The 23,462-nt window shown below is 40.3% G+C and overlaps 1 protein-coding gene across 4 annotated transcripts in view; it reads right to left on the bottom strand.

Annotated features, from left to right (window-relative positions):
- The window catches only part of SPOP (speckle type BTB/POZ protein), a 51,071-nt gene that overhangs the window by 10,589 nt on the left and 17,020 nt on the right, over positions 1–23,462 (bottom strand). For 3 of the 4 annotated variants that reach the window (XM_089531684.1, XM_089531687.1, XM_089531685.1), the window contains exons 2-5: positions 2,807–2,954; positions 1,352–1,473; positions 280–431; positions 21–148 (exon numbers count right to left, since the gene is read on the bottom strand). In XM_089531684.1, the coding sequence (XP_089387810.1) occupies positions 21–148; positions 280–431; positions 1,352–1,473; positions 2,807–2,884 (480 nt within the window). In that variant the 5' untranslated portion in view covers positions 2,885–2,954. Of the gene's footprint in view, positions 1–20; positions 149–279; positions 432–1,351; positions 1,474–2,806; positions 2,955–6,259; positions 6,282–23,462 lie in introns of those variants that run through there. The other variant, XM_089531688.1, reaches the window with a different exon arrangement.

Here is a 23,462-nt window from a genome sequence, read left to right as displayed (position 1 = left end):
GAAGATTTTGCACTACTTACCTCACAGAAGAGAGTGAGCTTGTCATCAGGAAGAAGTCCGTTGGCTTCATCTAAGAGAAAATCTCTTCTAATAAATTTCTTAAAACCCCAGTCTTTGCCTTGCACAAACCGATAGGCTCGCTGACTCTCTAAGAACATATAAAAATGGAATTTAAAAGGAGAAAGGAAACCACAGAACAAGCATGCCTGGAGCCTTTACTTCTCTTCTGCTCATGTTTGGTAAATAAACATAAAGCACCAACCCACCAACTAGGCATACCCATTGCTTTTGTTTCTTCTCCTTTTGCATTCAGGATGGAGAACTTGAATTTGGCTCGGACTTCACTCTTTGGACAGCTGACCAGTAACAGATAAAGTGAAAGGTAGTCTTTACTCTCTTCATCTAAGCCCTTTGGATTCACCCGTAAACACCTGCAGAAGCAGAAAAATGTTTTTCACTTTCTCAGTACAATCATGCACACAGTTCCAATGAATCTAACCCTGCTGAAGGCAGGTCTTTTGTACAGGACAGACTTCAGCTTGTACTATGCAGAATAACACACTACATCCTATGATGACATACTCGACAGAGAACCTAAGCAGGAAAGGACTTCCTTTGAAATTTCTCACTGGGGGCATTTTACTGAGTCCTCTGTTGATACTAACCAGTATCCATGTTTGTTTCTTCTACAGTACTAGTACTCTAAGAGGTGGTTCAGAGACTGATGTTGGCCCATGACGAATCTCCAGGACAGAGAGAAACAGATGTATCACACTGAGAGAAAATCCCTGCCATTCTGACACATCAGATAGTGTAAGAATTAGTGCTATATAGTATGTAGCTTGGCTCACTTGTTTAAGCTTTTTGAAATTATGGTTTTTGTGCTGTGCCTGTGACTTGATTTTGTCATATGTCGTGGCTGTTAGCCCTGTTTGGATGCCATTCAACAACATGAAAAATGAGACGTTGGTCTTGGCAGCTAGTTCTACATGATGTCTGAGTCACATTTTGGATGAGTAAATATGTTGGGAACACAAGCATCCTCAATGGCATGACATAAAGCATGCTGGTATTATCAGTACCACAGTGCCCCTTTTGATGGAGGGCACTGTTCCCTTTATGGACAAATGCTATTCCATAGTCAATCTGAAAACAAACCTGCCAGTCCAGTCACTATTGTGCCATATTGTTGAAGGCAGTATTGAAGCTGAGGATCAGCAACATGCTCAAGGTTTCCAGTGAACGTATGGCTGAGGTGACCATTAAGAACGATATGCAGTCAAGTTAAAATGTGTCACACTATTTCCCAATGTGCACTGTCACCAAGTATTTCTTGTGCAATGGTCCTTACCATTTCAATTTATCATTAGCTCCTGATGAAAATGTTGAGCTTTTGATGACCTCGCCCATTTCTTCCCGGCAAAAGCTGAAATTGTTGATGGTCCACATGTAGGAAAATTTGACTACTTTAATCTGTAAAAACCAAAAGGGGTGAGGGGGACCCAGAAATGCATGTAGACAGGTAGGAAGAATAAGGTGACTGAAAGACTCAAAAACTGAAATCAAAATCATGGTGGTGATGGTGGTGGGGTAATCTTTCATGTATATTACAGAATGGTTTACAGTTAAGCAATCCTGAAAATTTCTGTTGTTTATAAAAGAACCTGGTATTCCAAGAATATCTGTTCTGTGCCAGCCAGATACTATAGATTGTCATGTTTGTCCTTCACAGGCAGAAGTGGGTGAAAACATTGGCCTGTGAGTCTTATGTTCTTAACCAAAGTCAAGGGAGTGAAGCCATGACTATTCAGCTGGTACACATGGCCTACACTAATTCACCATGAAAGAGATGTTTATTTTTCTTATTTACATCCACAGGATCTCAAATCTGTTGCGCACAGTTGGTTGTTGTTGTTGTTTTCAATGAATGCTTAAATTTTCAGAATTCAACTGCTGAATTCATGCAACTGGGAAATGTAGACTCATGGCTCCACTACAATTTTTTTAAAAAAATATATTAAGACCTATACGTTCAAGTTGGCTTTAAGCACCTTTCCTGATTGTAATATTAAACCACCTTCATAACACATTATGTACATGGAGGGTGGCAGTGTTGGAGGCTACCCAACAAAAGACAGAGCTGCCTTCCTTTGAAAGTATGCAAGTCTCAGCTCAACTATTCTCCGGAAGCAGTATCATCATTATATTATTGGGTGGTTAAAACAGATGGGATAATGTTATTGATTTGGAGATATGGAAAACAATCTAGTCAAAATGCAGCAGCATGCATCCCATGACTATAATGCAAGAGTGAAATGCTGAATTCACCTCCCCCCCACACACACACTCACACAACTCCTCATAAAGTCTTGAAATTGTTTGTCCTTCACAGGATTGTGCATGTAGTGTTTATATGATTTTAATAGTCTGGTATCTTACTCATCCCAAAGATGGTTTTAATTAGAGGGGGAAATATATAGAATAAGAGGCTACATTTCATGATTTGTAAAACTTTGGACTGTGTGGCATTCCAGTGCCACCGTCCCCCCCTCCCCCGATAAGGTGTATGTCCCAGTCTAGGATTAAAGTCTCACAGGTGACTTGGGAATACCCCAGCAGCCCAACCAGAATATGGTAGGCTGATGTCCATCTTTAGGATCCTTAGCAGATGCAATCTTTGGAAATTGCTTGGGGCCTCAGCAGTTCAAACAGGGACATTGAACATCCCCTGGTATTAAAACTATTATCAAGATACCCTTTGTTCACTGATAAGAGAATGCCAAAAGAATCTAAATTACAAACTAACTTGAGTGTAACACCAGCTCTCCGCGACAGGTCCACTTGACATCTCTGCCGGAGGAGGAGGACTCGGTACCCTTGACATCGCCAGTTTGGAGGATTTCAGACAGGATTCCACAGGTTAGTAAAAGAAAACTAGTTATGCAGTCTTCACCCTGGTTGAATAAAGGATGTAGGAGAGTTCATTTTTAAATGCAGAAATTCTGCTAAATTTCAAAGGAACAGCACAATTCTGGAATCAGTTCTACAGATTTCTGAAAACTGCTTGGTCACTGGCTCCTCTTTGTATCCATGGATTCTGCAACCACATATTCAATCATCCATGGCTTGAAAATATTTTGTTTAAAAATCCAAAATATAAACCTTGATTTTGCCATTTCATACAAGGGACACAGCTTTATTACGTCTTATATATAATGGAACTTAAGCATACATGGATTTTAGTATCCAAAGGAGCTCCTGGAACCAAACATCAGTGATAGCAAGGGCCTCCCAGCACGTTATGCCAGGGTAACAGCTACCAGAAATGAAATATTTACAGGACTTGGCTGAATGTTCATGAGGCATGGATAAATCCAGTATCTAAGCATCTGAGATTTTCCAAACCCTGTAATCTTACTATGCATATTCTAATGCTTATTTCTAAACAAATAGGGATACTACAAGTTGAGTATCCCTTACCTGGAATTCCTAAATCCAAAATATCCCAAAATTCAAAATTGTCCACATGAGTGGCTGAGATAGTGACACATTTGTTTCTGATGCTTTAATAATTTTGTTTCATGCACAAAATTATTTAAAAATACTGTGCATAAAGCTACCTTCAGGCTATAAGATAGTAGTAACACCTTTGCTTTCTGATAGTTCAGTGTACACAATTTTTCTTTCATGCAAAACATTATTTTAAAATGTTGTGTATAAAATTATATTCAGGCTATGTATTTAAGGTGTATATGAAACATGGGCCCAGAACAGGGCAAAAGAAGTGGCTTGTGGCTGCATTGGGGGCACACCATTCATACATCCTACTGTATATACCCATGTATAAGTCTAGAAATTTAGGTCGAAAGACCCAAAAAACTTGAGTCGACTTATCCATTGAGTCAATGTAAGTACTGTATCTTAATTCCTATTTAAAAGAAGGAAGCAGCTCCTGGTGAAAAGCAAGATTATAATATGTGAAGCACTGAGCCTCTCTATTCTCTCATCCATCTAGCCTTAAGAGTAAGCACAAAGAGCTATGTCTGCTGGAATTTTATAAGTTCTTTCACATTGTTTTGCTTTGCTTCATCCTTTAGATCCTTTGCTATATGTCCCTAAGTTTTACCCTCGACTTATCCACGGGTCATAGCAAAATCCATAATTTGGGCCCGAAAACTTGCCCTCGACTTATACATGAGGTCAACTTATAGTCGAGTATATACAGTACAGTGGTACCCCGGGATACGAATTCACCGCGTTACGAAATTTCCGGGGTACGAAAAAGTTAGATTTAAAAAAACTGTTCCGGGTTACGAAAGATTTTTCGGGTTACGAAAATCTTTTCGGCGCGTTTCGGCGCGAAATTCAAAGCGCGGCTAGCGGCTAGCGGCTTTCCAGCGGCTTTTCGGGTTGCGAAATGTATCGGGTTATGAACGGCGCCGCGGAACGAATTAAATTCGTAACCCGAGGTAGCACTGTATATATATTCTTTAGACTGGAGCAAAAAGAAGCTGGGGCAGTGGCAGCAACCTTCTATCACAGTGAGGTGTGTGGTCAAGATTGCAGCCTCTGGCCGCTTCTTTCCAGCCATCTGTTTCACCCCCTAGATGAATTTCATATTTAGACTTGTGTCCTATCTCCAAGATACCTCATGTATGTATATACAAATATTCCAAAATCCCAAACACTTCTGATCCCAAGCATTTCAGATAAAGGAGACTCAAGCTGTATTTAAATTGCAGAGGAAAAGAAATGTATTACAACACTAACTATTCAACCCAGTACCATCAATGTAGGTCATTGTGATTCCCAATTTGCCACTATGGAACGGAGACTGGAGAGATGGAGATTTAACAAAGGTCATAAGTCCATGGCAGATATGGGATCTGAATCCAAGTCAGTCCTGTAGTTACTTATAAACTGCTGTCAACTCATGCAATATAAATGCATCTGCTGAAGAGTGCTCAAGAGTAGAAACATGAACTTGGTGGAAAACATACACACAGGTAAGTGCTTACAACAGAGTGGACTGAAAACTAAACCAAGACATCTTCCTGAAGCTGGCACACTTAAGACGGGTTGAACTGTAACTCTTGCAACTGCCTGTGTGGTGATAAGCACTGGAGTCCTACACATCATGAGGGCACCAAATTGGGGGAAGTTTAACCTAGAGATTGCCTAGAGGTGGATCTGAAGCCTGTCTCAATTTTGTGCATATATTGCAGCTGCAATAGCTTTATTACACACCCTAGTCTCGTTTTTATTAAATACAGGATGGAACTTTGCATTGGCATCATGAATAAAGCTTAGACCTAAATGACCCAACAACAGCTTCAGCATCAGAACTTGAGCCTAATCAATCACCAGTGACGGCCCAATACATTGCTATTAATGGGGGAAAGAGGCACAGTTGTCTGGGGCAGATGAGCTGCAATCCTAGGATGCTTCCACTGTACAACCAGAATACACTTAGCTAACACTCCAGCTTGCCACTGACCAACCTAAATCAGCCAGAATGTAAGACTTTCCTTACTCCCTGCTCCTATTATGATGCCACATATTTGGTAGCACTGTAAACTGAAAGAGTATTAGCTCTTCAGAAGACAACTGAGTTTGACATGCTGTATCAGGAGCACAAATAGTTCCCAACTGTCCAAATATTATTAAATAGTACCATCATCATATGCATCCTAGAGAATGAACTAAGCAAAAGAAAGAGAAACCTGTCCCAAGGAGTTTACAGGCTGAATTTCATCATGGGGGTTGAGAAGAAACAGATGGATGGATGCATGGAAGGAAGGAAGGATAATTAGTTAAGGCTGCTACAGTGTACTGAGATAGAAATCAAGTCACAGAACCATAAAGATGGTCTTGTGAATAACAGAGGTGTGCTTACCCCACCTACATTGCACTTAGTCTTCATTTTCTCTCTTAGCTCAACTCTGCACATGAATAGCATGGCTTTCTGTGGAAAGCAAGTTGCATATGGCATAGGAGAAACTGGCCATAGAATGGCTGGCCTTAGGACAACTGGTACTTTCCCCAGGCAAGCAGGTGAGTTACAAGAAGCACGTCTGAATTCTTCTGTCTTAGATTTGCTCCTTAAGCTTCAGTCAGCACCACCCACCCACCTCCTTGTGCACAGTCAGCTCAGATCAAAAGGACTATGGGTCACTTTTGTGTATGCCAAAAGCTTTATATCCCTCCAGCCCAACACACACACAGCACAGCACAGCAGACGTTATCATCATCATCTTACCATACTTGCAGAACTACGTACTGCCTACCCAGCCAAAGACACAGTCCTGGATCCTGGGGGAGCAACACACTTGCTTGCCATCCCCAATCACTCCCTAACATACTTGACTGCCAGCAGCTGGCAAAATGAATGCATCGAACAGCCTGTCAGAATCTGGTTTTAAAAAAAATAAACCAACAACAACAAAACTGCCATTAACAGCAGAAGTGTGAGAGATAAGCTAAGGAAAAAACAGATGTTCCCATAGAACTGCAATGGGGGGAGGGAGGAGAACAGAAACTGCTTTTGGAAAGCAACTTCAGACCCATCAGGCCTCCCTCATCAAAACTGACACATGAATTTCAGGCTTTCATTACCTTTTCCAATACAATTTTCAGATGCTTCCTACCAAGCATGGCTCCCAAGATATAAGGACATTCTTTATCCATTCTAAGTGGAAAAACTGACACAATCTCCTTAAGTAACAGATATACAACCATCACATGATATATGACATTTGTCTCCCCTTATACTTCTCAGCATCAAAAAGGATGACAACGGGATCAGTGCTACTGTTGAAAAATCTTCAGCCTGAGGAAGTGTTTTGCAAAGGCAGCAATGTTGAGCCATTTGATACTTTTTGTATCAACCTGGCAAGTTTTCAAATCTATTCCTTTTTGCGTTAAACCAGAACACTGAACCAGTATATCCATTGACAAGTATTATTTCTCCATCAACTGCTAGGAGGTGTCACATAATACAAGACTTCTCATCTAGACATTTTATCCATTGCAACCTTGCACCCAATAGTCATGTGAAGAGGTTACATTGCTACTGCAAACTCTGGACCTGCATTCAGGGATACCAGTGATTAACCAGTCACTTCAGATCAGGTTAGAGAGCAAGACAATGATACAGGAGACCCAAGTTCAAATCCCTGTTTCCCGGATGACTTTGAGTCTTATCATTTTCATATTGACTAGCCTATTTTAAAGGAAAGGAAACATCCAGGGGTAGCCGTGTTGGCCATATATCAAATCCAATAACATCCAAACAATGATACTTTCATTGGGACAACCAAAATGCACAATTACACCAAATGCACTATTTTAAATGCATTATCTGAAAGGGCTGTTGTGAGGATGACAACACAACTAGGGACAGGACATGGGGAGAGAACTGTGCACATCACCCTGAAAACTGGTGAGCATACACCATGTGGACAGAAATCACGCTCAGAGAAGTAGTGGTTCCTGTCCGTTGTTGTCTATGTCACTTTTGCAACAGTGACATGGATTCTGGAAGCCCAACGTATGCTAAAGGCTCAGAATCTAAACAACCACTTCCTCAAGCTAGTAGATAGGGCTGGGGTGTGAAATCTGTGGCTCTGCAGGTGTTAGTGAGCTATAACTCCATGATGGCCAGGGCTGGTGAGAGCTGGAGTACAACATCATCTCTGAAGCATCACAGCTTGCCCATCCCTGGGATATCATGTCTGTGATCAGTACAGGTCCACTGGGAGAGATAGTCAACACCCACTTTCTCTCACGTTTCTAACCAATTACCTACTTAACCTGATAAAGAGCTACTGCTAATAAGGTTTGCCACCCCATCTGCTCCTTATGTTAGTCTGAGGTCAAAATCATTTGCCCATAAGTCTGATTTCATTACTGTGAGCTGCTATGAGAATATTATGGCTGGGGAAAGTGCTGTATAAATAATGGAGCATCCTTAAATAAAATATATACAGAGAAGTCACAAGGGGAAGTAGCCATCTCTTGAGGCCATTTTTTATTTTTATTAATATTAACACTTTCATAACCTGTATTTCAAAGCAATTATAACCAAGATGTATTAATACCATTTTAAAACAGAATTAAATAAAGTCAAAATAATACAGTAAGGGTAGCAGAAAAAGCGTACCCAGGTTGTACGTTCTTGAAGAGGATCAATCATATACAGTTTTCTGAGGCATTAGAGCCATATCTAGTGTTTGCCAACCAGGTTTTAGGAGGTCCACTGATCTCAAGGATTCGGTAGTTTCTTGGGAGCATAAGCAACCCTGAGATATATGGTTTTGGTCCAGATTAGAGCTTTAAAGGTCCATATCAGCACTTTAAAGAGAGCCCAGAAACAGACTGATAACCAATAAAATCAATTTAAGGGAAGTGTTGTGTGTCTATAATATATCTTCACCTTACCTTAGCAGCCACATTTTGAACCAAAGGCAGTTTCCTAATTGTCTTTAATGAAACCCCAACTGCATTGCAGTAATTTAGCCTGCATATACCAAGCAAATGGATAACAGAGGCCTAATATGGTTTCTTCAGATAGGGCCACACAGCTAGCAAACTAGCTGAAATTAGCAAAAGGCACTCCTGAACACAGATGTTATTGGTATGTCTAAAGATAACACTGGGTTCAGGTGTCCCCCAAGCTGCAAAGGGAGTGCAATCCCTTGCAAAACAGGTTGTATATCTCTAAAGATGGGCCACTGTAAAAACAATAAAAACAAACAAAAAATGGGGGAGGTGAACCACCACCCCTGCTCCCTATATCATTGAATAAGAAATGGCCACAATCCCCAATTCATACAATTAGATTATTGTGCTCATTTTTATAATACCTCTGAAACAGGTTACAGACTCCATCTTACAGGCAGGAAACTGAGATGGGGTTTGAAGGCCCCAGATGGAGCCTCATGACAGGAATGGAGCTTGAGAGCAGGTCTCCCAAGTTAGATTTCACTGTCATTCATCCAGGACTGAACTCTTACATCACAGACAGCTTTAACTAGAAAGCCTTTGCCCCCCCCCCCCCCCAATTTTGGCCCTCTCTCTAACCCACCCTTTTGCTCAAATCCCATCACTCACAAACAAATCTAGTGCCAAAGAGGGGGTTGGAGAAGTAAACCTATCAGAGAAGCTGATAAATTTTCTGTGTATGATGGATTAATAGATATAAGAGGAAAATATTTGCATAAAAATTAATCTTTTCAGTTGCTTACCTACACAGCCTGCATAAAAATAGCTTTGCTAAAAATGGGATGAAAGGGTGGTCGTCCCCCACTTCAATATGCAAAGAAAAGTTAGAAGTAACAAACAGAAGGTGTTAAAAATTCCATCATAAACAGACAAATCTGCACATACCATTCATGTCTGGCTTAAAGCAAGCTGATAAGAGTATTATCAACAGAGTTCTGAATCGTCAAGAGAAAATTAAATAGATTTTTCAAAAGGCAACAAAGCTTTCAGAAACACAGCAGATATTAAGATTAGCCTGGCACAGAGAGATTACCCGCCACGCTTCTTCTCCCTCTGAAAAGACAATTTCACACACTGCAATGCCAGGGCATCAAATTACTACTTGGAATGAGCCATTAATTTGATTCCTGCTGTGTAGGACTCTTTACAAGCGGCAGCATCCTAGCCTTTTACATATCCCTTTGACACCACCACACCGGTAGTGTGGAAGCTTTCAGTCAGTGGAAAGGAAAGGGAACTCTGTACAGGCTCAGAGGTACTTAATTTTAGTGCTACTCATGACATAGCCCTATTGGTTCAAGTCAACCACACTTTAAAGAAAAATCAGATCTGAATAACCCACATCTAAAAGAACATAAAAATAAAAGAGAGAGAGAGAAAGGAAAGGAAAATTCTATGCTAAAAGGAAATCACCAGTGGATGCTCTGAAAGTAGAAATATTCAGATGCATTTTAATGTACTGAGTGAGGAAAAATGAAAACAGTGCTCGTTGGTATAGGAATGCAAGGCTCAGGTTTGACACCATTTTAACTGCCGTGGTTGATGTTTATGGAATTCTGGAAATTGTAGTTTTGTGAGACATTTATTCTGTCAGAGTGATCTGGTGCCACAACTAACTACAATTCCCAGAATTCCACAGGGTGGAGCAATAGTAGTTAAAGTGGTGTCAAACTGGATTATTTCTGCAGTGTGCATGCAACCTCAGAATCATTAAATCTGTTCTCTTTTCATTGTTCGAGCCTTACAGCAGCAGAACAAAGTCTGGGAAGTATTGCCAGGAAAATTTTAAAGGAGGGGGTAGTTTACACAAAGCAAGTCTTCCAAGACTTGGCACTACTTCCCACACAACCCCTGTCTCCTTCTCCCCATTTCTTGATGGCTTGGCTCCTACAATCACAACATCCAAATTCTTAATTGCTTCCAGTTTTAACTATGGCCAACTTGGATGTCTTTAAAATGAGATCAGACATATATTATCTCCAGTATCAGAGCTGTACATCTTTCAATACCAGCTGGATGGCTATGAAAGGGGATTAGAAAAATTCATGGAGACTATCAATGGCTATTGGTTATGTTGTGACTTCCAGTACCAGCTGAAGAACACAAACATTGGAGTGGTATTTTTCTCGTACCCTTCTTTGTGAGCTTTCCAGAGGCACCTGATGGCCACTGCGGGACTGAAAGTGTTGGACCAGGCAAGTAATAGAGCACAGTTCTGCTCTTATTATTAGGACTATGTTGCAGACACTTTATATGAGGAACGCACCACATGTGAGTAGCATGACAGCAAGCTGAACATAAATAGCAGAGAGTTTATTTATATGGGAAAAACACATCCCCACAAAGTGAGAGAGAAAAAATTAAGATGTAACTTATGCCAAGATTTCAGAAGCATTTGCCAACAGACCATAGGACCTCATTAGTAGGCACAAGGCACAGACTCCAATACTCAAGTCAATGCTGCAAGAAAAATATTTCCAAGTTCAAGGCATCAACCAACATCTGGCTGCTAGCAGTCTAGGCAAATGGAAATTTCCCATCCCAAACTGATGCCCTGCTATGTGGGTCGATAGCTCTCCTGGCCAACAGAATAATTCCCTATTTGTATGCTGGCTTTGTGCGTGTTTGTTTTGTTTTGCTTTCTTTGCAAATTGACAGCTGGTCTCCTGTTAATAGTTCCAGCCCTGAACACAGATCATAGCCCTAGCACTGGCACAGATGCTCTCCACTGAATTCTTCCCTGCTGGTTCATTTCTCTTCTTTAAATACATGGTCACCTAGTGCAGTGCAGCCTAAATGTATTGCTGACAAACAGGACCTTGGAATATCAGTTTGGTTTTTATTTAATTAATTAATGTATGAATTACATAGCTTATCTGAAAGGCTCTGGTGTGGGACAGACCATCCAAATGTGCCGTGCTGGTCCCGATTTTAGGGTTAGGGACAGCGCGGCAACCACATGGTCTCTAACCCTAGCATGGCGCGGCAGCGTAACAATGGCCACAGAAAATCTTATACAGCTGGCTAATATATGCCAGAAAATAAATGCATATCCTTGTTTTGTTATACAGGTTGAGTCTTCCTTACCTGGAATTCCAAAATTCAAAATATTCCAAAAACAAAACTTTTTTAAATGGGTGGTTGTGAGAGTGACACCCTTGTTTTCTGATGCTTCAATGTCCACAAATTTTGTTAAAATATTATATAAAATTACCTTCAGGCAATGGGTATTAAGTGTACAAGAGACATAAATGAATTTTGCATCTAGACTTCGGTCCCATCTCCAAGATATCTCATTATATACTTATAAGCAAATACGGATATTCCAAAATCCAAAACACTTTGGGTCTGAAGCATTTGGATAAGAGAGACTCAACCTGTATTTGAATGCAGTTATATGCAGTCTTGGAGGAAATCTGTTCCTGTAGAAAGAAGCAGAGTATACAGTATTTGGGACACAGTATCATTTGGTGATGCAGCACAGAGATTGCAAGATTTAACAATAATGAGTGACTTCAATTATTCTTAAATTAGTTGGATAAATGTAATTTCACATTATGAAAGAGACAGAATTTCTACATAGGAACATCTTTGCCTTAGTACAAAGTCAAGAAACCAAGAAAAGGTGATAAGGTAAAAGAAAGCTGAATGGTATAAGTAAGCGGATCAGATCTCTGCAGAAAGCTTGGATGTTATTTAATGTGGCCCTAATCACAGGAAAAAAAGGCATAAAAAGGTTCAAAAAGATGTCAGTATGGTTAAATAAGAGAGCAGCCAGACAAAACAAAACTTACAGTAACTGAATTATTGCCCACATGAAGAATTAAAGAGTGTGCAACCTATGAAATCAAACAAATTATTCAAACTGGCAATTTCGGTGGGAAGGCCCTTATATAGGGGTGCTAGGCAAGACTGCAACCAAAATGATTGTGAAACACTCTAGGTTTCAAAAGAAGCATTGCGCAGGTGCAGGATAACCCCATTTGTGTGAGTTACAGAGGCCACAAAGAAGAACAAGTTATTTAAGTATTGCAACAAGAGATGCAGAAAACCAGGCATAGTAGTAAAACGATTACATCTGAAGAACTGTGGAAAAGAGGTAGATGAGATGGACAGAAAACATGTGTCCACAACTGCTGGATCATAAAAATAACCTTGATTATTGTTATTTTGAACATGAAACTGGTGAAGATACAGAAATGATCAGGAGGATAAAGTGCACTCAGGTATTATTAGTTTAGAAGACAGATGACCAAAGAGCAACGTTAGAGAAATGTACAAAAACACTCCCTCTTGTAAGTCCAGACCTCTGGCTCATCCTGCAAAGTTGACTGATCATCCATTAACAATAAATGTCAAGGGCTATTTCATCCTGCTGGAATTCAGTGTCAAAAATGCACAGCTGGTTATCAGCCAAGATGGGTTTTTTTAAAAAAAAATTATGAGGGTTTCAGTCCTAAAGGCCCCGGGAAAGAGTCCAAGGAGACATAAAATTGTGTGGGTCTCCTTCTCTCTAGTTCTGTTCTCAGAACCCACTTTCAATGAAGAATGGAAAATCAACTGCTATTGATCTTCCACTTTCAGAACTCTGATATCGTGTGAGGAAATGGGGGATAGTTTCATATACAGAAAGGTGAGTAGCTTATTTTATTTATTTGTTTGTTTGTTTGTTTATGGTATTTATACCCCACCCTTCAGCTCTAACGGCTCTCAAAGCGGCTTACAATTATTATTTTAATTAGATGGTTCCCTGCCCTCAGGCTTACAATCTAAAAAGACATGACACAAAAGGAGATAGCTTATGATAGTCCTGATGTTGTCTACTTTATTTCCTTCTCACCAGAAGCAATGGGAAAGAGCAGCAGAAAAGGGGGAAGGAGACAGCCAAATTAGGGAACCATAAAAAGTATCCTGCTCCCACTACTTTCTGACCTGCGGGTGCAAGCCTACCAGAGCACCCCTTCCAGGTGCTCATCAGATGTGCTGAACTGCAGCCTTATCATTCCCAGCCAGGGAACAGTTGGCAATGATGGGAATTGCAGTCCAGCACATCTGGAGGGTGCAATACTGGAAAGGGCTGGGATAGGAAGTGAATTTATCTACCATGTCATCTCCTTCCCCTATTCTACTCAGAGACACAGAGATCTATCAACAGCTATTAGACACAGATGCTAAAAGGGATGCTGATGTTCAAAAGAAATATGAATCTGACTGCCAGATGCTAAAGACTGAAAAATTGTGGTTTTCACTACCAGGACCAGTCTGTGAGCTTCCCAAAAGTATTTAGGTGCCACAGGTAGAAGCAAAATGTTTGGCCTTTGGTCTGATCTAACTCTGTTCTTATATGGGTGGAAGTAAGCAGCCAAGTACGTGCCTCTATCTTCCCATCAGAGCAGCAAAAGACTTGGGTTTTAATTTCTGAGCCCTGAGTATAAACGAGACAGCTTACACAGGCTCAGATAACACTGATTTTCTAGAGTTTGAGCAGAGTACCTCCTGTCTAACATCCTGAAGCCCTTTTTTATGACTCCTGAAAACCAACCACCACAAAACACAGCAGTTTTGTTCTACCAAAGACCTTCCAAAAGCAAGAAGAGTAGGAATGGGAAGGGGAGCAATAAAAGAACTAGACAAGACTCTAAAGAGTAAACTGAGCACTAAAGTTAGAATTGTCCAATCCACTGTATTCCCCATCACCATGAATGGATGTGAGAGCTGGACAGTGAAAAAAGTGGATACAAAGAAAAACAACTGATTCGAAATGTGGTGCTGGAAGAAAGTGGTGAGAATACTGTGGAGAACCAAAAAGACATAACAAATGGGTTCTTGAACAGACCAAGCCTGAAATCTCCCTGGAAGCCAAGATGATCAAACTGAGGCTGTTGTACTATGGTCATATCATGAGAAGCCATGACTCAGTAGAAAAGATAATAATGCTATGAAAAGTAGAAGGTTGTAGAAAGATAGGAAGACCACAGTCAGATGGATGGATTCATTCAGGGAGCACATAGGACTGAGTTTGCAGGGCCTGAGCAGAGCAGTGGAGGATAAGGAATTTGGGGACGTCTCATCCATAGGGTTGCCATGAGCCTTGAGAACAGTTAACAATAAAACATTGGTTAGCCACAAAACATTAGGGAACAGAAATTTAGTTTAGAGACTAACTACAAAACACAGAAGGGCCACAGATATAAATAAAAGTTAAAGTCTAGGCAGCCTCACAGTCAGAATATTTGGCCTACCTTCCTCCTTTCCAGTGCTCATGGGACAGTTTTCACAAAGGCACCCAGGAGCTCAGGTTTCAAGACACTGCTGTCCGATTAAGGCACACTCAGAAAGACAATTACTTCCAGTGAGCAATCTCTTAAGGCTTTTACAGAGAATACTGTACTTTAATTGGTGTGGAAACAAGTTTGACAGTTATGCACAAAGGGCAGGTTACTCCACTTTAACTCTGAGCCAACTCCAGATTTCTCCAGACACCAAGGAGCAGTTTATATTTCGGAGAGCCAGCATACTGACAAAATATGGGATAAGGCAGCTTACACAGGAAGGTGGCAAGGCAGTTTGGCTTTCTACTTTCTTAACTCCTGTGGCTCAGCTTGTGAACATATACCTTCCTGTCTGTCCCCTTGTGCGCATGTTTTCTGGAAACAAACACTTGGTGTCCAAACTGTTCATCAAATTCTGGTCTCAAAGCCACTGTGTGTTCCAAGTCCTGTCCAAAATTCTCAATTTGCTCCCAGAGAGAAGATGCCAGCATCACTAAAAGGAAAACAACAAACTGACAGGCAAAAAACAATGAAGTTTTTTTTGCCAGCACAGGGACATGCAGAGAAAGGAGGAGAACTCTCTTCTCTTGCAGTTCTTATATTATTTCAGTTTATATCCTTCCTTCTTGCATGTAACACCCCAGGCAGCTCCTGATAATAAAAACAGAATAAGATTTTTTAAGTGAACATTTTTTAAAAGAAGCCAATCAATACGATAGAAGGAGCAGACAAAACCTGTTCTCTAGACAGCACTCTCCGCTCCTGCATGTCTGAAATACCATCTTTCTTGAAAACTTGTGGCAACACAGCATCCGATTCCCAAATGGGCTGTTCAACATACTATTAAGGTGGAGCAGCAGCAGGGTGAAGCAATGAAGCAGGATTCATTTAACATATTACCATTTCTCCTTTCAACTAACATAATTTATGAAAGAGCAGGGAAGGCTACATCAGTAGATTCTCGTTAACTAAAATCTTCTCCTCACCTACCACTTGTGTTAACTCACATCCCCATTTCTAACCATTCAACACTGTTTAGAGACATAATTAAAATCATAATTAACAGCAGTGTAATCCATCAGTCCTTAAAAGATAATACAAATTATGGACTACCAAAAGCTCAAAACTTTTAAAAAGCCACCTGAATAGTCTAGGAATAAGAGGAACCTTGTTGATCCTCTCAGGCTGAGCGTATGTGACCTGCCCAAGGTCACCAAGTGGGTTTCCACTGCCAAGCAGGGATTCGAACCCTGATCTACAGAGTCACAATTCAACACTCAAACCACTATATCTTGGCAAAACCACCTCTGAGTATGCCTTACTTAAGAAACCCTATGAAATTAATGGTCACTATGAGTTAACCAGCAACATATAGGTATATACACACACACACACACACACACACAAACACACACACACACCAGAATGATTTGGTGGAACCCAGATTTTTCAGAACAAAGGAGACTTTTGGGCCCATACAGACAGGACAAAATAAAGCTGCTTCAGGTCACTTTGGAGGTATGCTGTTTAAATGATGCATGCGTCCTAAGAGGCCAAAAACCGTACCAAAGCAGTGGTCAGTCCTTAAGACTGGAGCGTAGCTTTGGCGTGGTTTCTGGTCTCTTAGGACGCATGCATCATTTAAACAGCATACCTCCAAAGTGACCCGAAGCAGCTTTATTTTGGCCTGTCTGTATGACCCCCTCTTTTTTTAAAGGTCTTATTAGGGCAACCCTGCCCTCCGAACCATGAAAAGGAACACTCCTGACAGGTAGAAAGGGCATTTTGCTGCAAGCCACACCAGAGATATGAAAATTGCAGACAAAAATCAAAACACACACACATACACATATCCAGAGAGAAAAATATTTTTTTCCTCCGTCCATTAGAAAGACTGAAAAATGATTTGGCACTATACCAGCATATCTCAGTTATCAAAGCCTTGGGCAAAGAAGCTCCTTTGTACCAAGTCAGTTTTTTAACATCAGTCCTGTCCCCTCTTTTGCTCCCTATCCTCTGTTTATCTGCGTGATCTTTAGCAGTGTCAGCATTGGGAGGATGGTGAAAGAAGACTGGAGAAACAGGAAAATGGAGAAAAGGGGAGGGCATGTATGCCTTCTTCATCAGCTACTCCAACCAAGATTTTTAAAAAGCACAGGTCTGTATGTTTGGCCATCAAAATGAAAATTGTAAGTATGGAGGCTGGTGAAAGAAAAAGTCAGCCCTGGATCCTTTCTGGAAAAACACTTTCAAGTGCTCTCTAGAAGGTTCAAAATGTTTTTGTTACTTAGGCAAGGCATTCCTGACATGATTTCTTCATTTCACATGTACCAATTTGCGAGTGTTGAAAACATGTTTAACTGCTCTTTTTTGTGTTCTGGGAACCTATCTCCCTTTTCCTTCCATGTTATTTTTGCCTCTGGTACCAAATTTTCTGCTAAAGAAGTGACATCCAGCAATACATCTACTTCATTAAAAAATATGTTTATGTTAACACTTTGTACAGTACCATATAACTGCAGTTCTATATCTTGGTTTCTTTTTTCAGTTCTTCTTAAGAGAACGAGTGTTTCATGTCTGCGTGACAACATGAGACAAACATTTTCTTTATTTTCCTTCTGCTTTTATTTATGCCAGTTTATTTTGCCATAAACTCGCAAAACCAAAGAGGTTCCTTACGGCTCTATTTGGAATAAAAAAATTGAAAAAGTTATTTTAAATTATTCCTTAGGTAAACTGTACTTTTAATATAGCAAATACAACAATTTTATGCTAAACCATGTTACAAATATCTTTTTTGTTCCTAAAGTAACAGTGGTTTTCAATCTTTGTTTGAAATGTTCTATTTTCCCCCCGAAAAAAATGGAAAATGGGGGGTCCCCTCCACACCTGCAACATTTTTGGAAATTTTACATCTCTAAGTCTCATGTTCATGATTAAGTGAAGGCCAAATGCTTCTGAAAGGAAAAAAGAGAATGAGAATGCTTTCAAAGTTAGCTCCCGATTTCACAGAATTGTAGAATCATAGAGTTGGAAGAGGCCATAAGCGGCATCCAATCCAACCCCATGTCATGCAGGAATTCACAATCAAAGAACCCCCAACAGATGTCCATCCAGTCTCTGTTTAAAAACTTCCAAAGGAGGAAACTCCACCATACTCCAAGGGAGTGTGTTTCACTGTTGAACAGCTCGTACTGTCAGGAGGTTCCTCCTAATGTTGAGATGGAATCTCTTTTCCTGTAGTTTGTATCCACTGTTCTGGGTCCTATTCTCTGGAGCAGCAGAAAACAAGCTTGCTCCATCCTCAAAATGACATCCCTTCAAATATTTAAACAGGGCTATCATATCACCTCTTAATGTTCTCTTTTCCAGGATAAACATGCCCAACTACCTAAGTTGCTCCTCACAAGGAATGTTTCCCAGACCCTTCACTATTTTGGTCACTCTCCTCTGGACATGCTCCAGCTTGTCAACATTTTTTTTTTTAACGGTGGTGGCCAGAACTGGACTCAGTGCTCCAGATTAAGCCTGACAAAAGCAGAATAGAGTCCTCCAATCTAGACTCTATACTTCTATTGATGCAGCCTAGAACTGCACTGGCTTTTTAAGCTGCCACATCACACTGTTGATTGATGTTTAACTTGTGGCCTACTAGGACTCCTAGATCCCTTTCACATGTACTGTTGTCAAACCAGGTGTCCCTAGTCCTTATCTGTGCATTTCATTTTTCTGCCTAAGTGCAGTATCTTACATTTCTCCCTGGTGAAATCCATTTTATTTTTGTTCCTGCTTTCTAATCTATTAAAGTCATTTTTTGAATGTTGATCCTGTCCTCTGGTATAGTAGCTACCCCCCCTAATCCGGTGTCATCTGCAAATTTGATAAGCACATCCTTATCAAATTTAACTCAATTTCTAAACTGGGGGTAACTCAATTTCTAAACTGTGGTGCCAGAAGGAAAACTTCATGCCTTTATTAGCCAAACATTATTTGACAGTAAGAAGTGTAATGATACAAAATGTAAGAATTCCTTTCATATTTCTTGAATATCTTCAGAACACCTTATCTTCCTATGGGTTGAAGGCAAAGAATTACACACACACACGCACAAAAAATCTGCTCACCAGATGGATCAATTGGCTTATTTTTTCCACAAATTACAGTCCCCTTCACATAAACCGCAATTGGTTTAGAAACGTGAAAGGACTTGCAAGTGTCCTCAGATGATCCAAATACCCTACCTAGAAACACAATCTAATTTCTCAGTATCTTTCTGAAAGTGTGATGTTCTGAATTGGACAAAGTAATCTAGGTGAAGATCGGAGATGAATCATTACTCCTTCACAATTGACCAACATACTTCTTGTGATGCAACTTGATTGTATTAGTCTTTTTGATGAACATTCTCCAGACATAGTCCATGAACAAACTGCAGACTCATCTAAGAGCATGACTGCCTAGCAGCATTGCCTGAGCCATATACTTACCAATACACTCATTACAATGTTTGGCTACTTCCTCTAGTTTACCCTCCTTCAGGTATGTTGTTGTAGTGTGTCTTCAAGTCATTTCCAACTTATGGCAAGCCTAAGGCCATACTGGTTTTTTCTTGACAAGATTTGTTTAGATGAGGTTTGTCATTGACTTCCCCTGAGGCTGAGAGCATGTGAGTTGCCCAAGGTCACCCATTGAGTTTCATGGCCATGCTGGTAATCGAATCCAGGTCTACAGAATTGTAGTCCAACACTCAAACCACTAAATCACCACTACACTATGCTGGCATCCTATACAGCCCCTTTTAAACTGGAACTCATCAGAATACTGTTGGCCCTCAGTATCCACAGACTTGTCATCTACGAATTTGAGCATGCAGTCACACTGCCGTTAGGAACAATGAGTCTTCACCTGAAGTCCCATTATCCCTAATGGTGGCATGGCCACGTGCATGCACTGCCACTGAGGACAATGGGGTTTGTTCCTAATGGTAGTGCAGCTACATGCACGTGCTGCCATTGAAGTCCCATTGTTCCTGACGGTGGCATAGCCGCACACATGCACTGCCATTGGGGACAACGGAACTTGAGCATCTGTGGATTTTGGTATCCATGAGGGGGTCTGGCTGTCCTACTTATACAGCTCAGCCTTCCATTTTTCTTGCTTACCGAAATGGTTATGTATTGTGTTTGGGTTTCTTTCCAAAACTTCTTCTTTTAATAATAATAATTTATTTCCACCTTTTCCCAGGGGAATCAAGGCAGATTAGAACAGAAGTATAACAATAAAATATCATAAAAATACAAATTTGTGCTAAAACAGTTCCACATCCCAACGCCCAAACATAAAACATAAGCTGAAAAGCAGTAAAATAGAAATTAAACAACAAATGGATTAAAATTAGATTAAATTAAATTGTCTCTTCCACTTGGAACTGTCAAGCAAGGAAGTCAAAACTTTACTGAATCCCTCCCATGCGTACCTATCCTTTTCTTCCAATTGTACAGCTCCTCCCTTCCTGTTTAGTTTGTTTCCTACATGCCAATTATGAACCTTATGGCACCCATTTAATAGTGCCTATTAAGTCCTAGTTGCCTCTCCATGTTAAGATTTCAAGTTGTCTTGTTTATTTTCCAGACAGTGCACATTGGTAGGGTCAAGAGTAAGGAAACTAATGCCCTCCAAATGTTCTGAATGAGATTTCAATCAGCCTCAGGCAGCATTGGACAAGAATGATTGAAGTTAAAATATCTGGAAGATGTCAGGTTTTCTATACTTGATACAGACACCTCAGAAACCATGTATTGCATACTCCAACTGCTTCCTTACTCGAGATAAAAAGCAGAATACAGTATTACATTAGCGCTTTACAGTTTCAAATTCATTCTGTTACGTTAGGAATTTCATGTATTATATCTACTGTATTTAGTTCTGACTGGCATAAAGTCATTATGTTTGGTGTTTAAACAGTACAACCAACCATCTGTACCCATGGATTCTTTATCTATGGATTCAACCATCCACAGCTTGAAAATATTCTAAAAAAGAATAAATTCCAAAAAGCAAAGTTTGATTTTGCCATTTCATATAGTGGACACTATTTTACTATGCCATATGCATCCATGAATTTCAGTATCCTGCAATCAAATCACAGTGGATACAAAGGGCTCACTGTACAATGTATGGAGACAGGATTTTAATATTTTTACTTTCTGTTACAGATCAAAGCTACAAAGTTCTGGGCTGTAAGGAATCAATTTGTTTCTGTGAGTTCTTTAAGAGAAGGCATACAATAAAAACAAAAACAGAAGAAAAATTTACTTCATCTCTAGTTCTCCTTTGTATCAAGTAGAGTCAAAGCATTAATTCCCATGGAAAGATGATAGAAGAGAAAACCAAGAACAAGAATTGCAATGATATGATCCTGTACATTGTCTTATATTTTTTTTAAAGGCTTCCTTTTACATAATTTTTACCAATAATTTTGGGGGAGTAAGCAAATATATGAACACCTAGTCTTAAACATTTTATTAGTTTAGAACAAAATACTCCATAATCAATTGTTTTTAAATTCTTTTAACAATTTCCCATTTTTCCTAAGAAAAAATGTTTTTAGGGGAGGGAACTGAAAAAAATGGGGTTTCCCTTTAAATTTTTGTGTTTCCCTCCCCCAGGTCTTCACATCTCTATCCCTTACATCTAAGTGAATAACTACCCTACTGACCTGTTTTCATTCACACTACTATCCCCATGCTGTCATCTAAGATTAAATTGTTCTCTCCCATGAGATTAGTTTATGCACCCTCCCCCGGATCAGGTTTGTAAAACACCTGCCAAAAACATTATTTCCAGTTCTCATGAGATATAACCTATCTCCATCAGAAGATTTATCTTGTGGATGCACCGAACCTTTGTCCAAGAACCCAGCTTTCCCCCATGCTGTGTAGCCAGCCAGCATGGCATAGTGGTTTGAGCGCTGGACTACAACTCTGGAGACCAGAGTTTGATTCTCACTCAGCCATGAAACTCACTGGGTGATCTAAGGCCAGCCACATGCTCTCAGCATCAGGCAATGACACACCTCCTCTGAACAAATCTTGCCAAGAAATTCCCATGATAAGTTTGCCTTGGGATCACCATAAGTTAGAAACCACTTTGAAGACACACAACACACATACATCTATGTCACCAATCATTGTTCTAGTAATCTTTTATCCCCAGCTGTGACCTTCAATAGGAAGGAATGACAAGATCATCACCTGCCAACCCCACTGACAGGCCTTCATCTAACAAGCCACAGTCTCACAGTCAATGGGATGAAATCTGCATCCGGCAGTACCATTTGCTCCCATTTAAATCAAGAGGAAGGGATGATTGTCAGTGGGTTTGATGAATCTTGTCAAACTCTCCATCACATCCTGAATACCCACATAGGGAGACAATGCACCTTCCTTGACAACTCCTCAGGCCACAACACACTGCCTCTGCCCCACTCGGTAGCAAGCCACCAAACACCATCACATTCACATGTTCCCTTCTCTTCAACAGGGTCATAAAATTCCTTCCATTCAGAGAACACTTTCTATCCTCTTTCATGCTTTCTGGAATCTGGGGCAGCTGTTCTTATTCCAGTGCTGCAGAATCACTGTTGTGGGCCCAACTTACTCCACAACGGACGTAGGAAGGTCCTGAAAACCGTTCCATAGCTTCAAAGACACAATTCTCCACAAATTTCTTGCTCCTGTGTGTACCATTCATCTCACCTCCAGTGCCTGGCTTTTGTCTTTTTCCTTACAAAGTGCTTCTTCTTCTTGTCCTTCCAGAAGCACCTACTGCTCCTTGCCTATTTACTTTCCCCAAGAAGCCAAAGCATATATAGGCATGTCATGAGCCTTTGTACCTTCTTCCAGCAAGATACAGCTTGTCCTTGCTGCAAGTTTAGTGCTGTACATCCTCAGCAGGGGGAAATAAAAACAGTACAGAACTTGAAGAATGCCAGAACAGTTTCCTGACTTTCCCAGACCTGTCCTCAAACCTCTGTTATACATGCCTATGAAAAGCTGTCTGCTGTTCCTATTGGATCATGAGCTTCATACTTGCAGAACTATGCAGTTGTTCACTCCAACTCATTCATTCACTCCTTCAAGCAGCAGAAGTCTAGGACAATGTCCCAGAGAAAACAACAGCAGGCCCCCAGACCTCTTGCACTGCTTCCATGCATAAGCCACTTGCTGCTCCTGTTTGTTTGATGTCAACTGATATTGCTCACTCTATCCCACCTATACTTTGAGAGAGGTCTCATAAGCCTTGTTTGCATCGTCTCCAGTGGAAGCCGTTAGACTGGTGGATATAAGGAGCAGGCATGGAACCTTTTAAGCTGCTCCTCCACTTTTATAGAATTTTATCATGACTGAAATGTGTATGTCTCCATCAATTGAGACCTTCAAACAAGCTTTACAGTATCACTTATTTAAGAGGATTTCTCTTAGACATTAAATCCTGCAATTTTACATTATTTTTACATTGCCGCATTTAAAGTTATTGTTCCATGTTGTTACTGCTGATTTTACTTTCAGTCAATCACTTCAAAAGGTATTTTATTATTGTGATGTCCTGCCAGGACTGATTAAATTTCCCCCTGCATTTTCTTTCGTGTTGGTTCAGGCCATAGAATATTTTAGTGTAGAAAAGTTC

Source organism: Sceloporus occidentalis, unplaced genomic scaffold (assembly GCF_023333645.1).
Source record: "Sceloporus occidentalis isolate IW3139 unplaced genomic scaffold, rSceOcc1.0.p SCAF_7, whole genome shotgun sequence".
NCBI classification, from domain to species: Eukaryota; Metazoa; Chordata; class Lepidosauria; order Squamata; family Phrynosomatidae; genus Sceloporus; species Sceloporus occidentalis.
The sequence above is the reverse complement of the archived record's forward strand: the minus strand, read 5'-3'. Positions and strand labels throughout refer to the sequence as shown.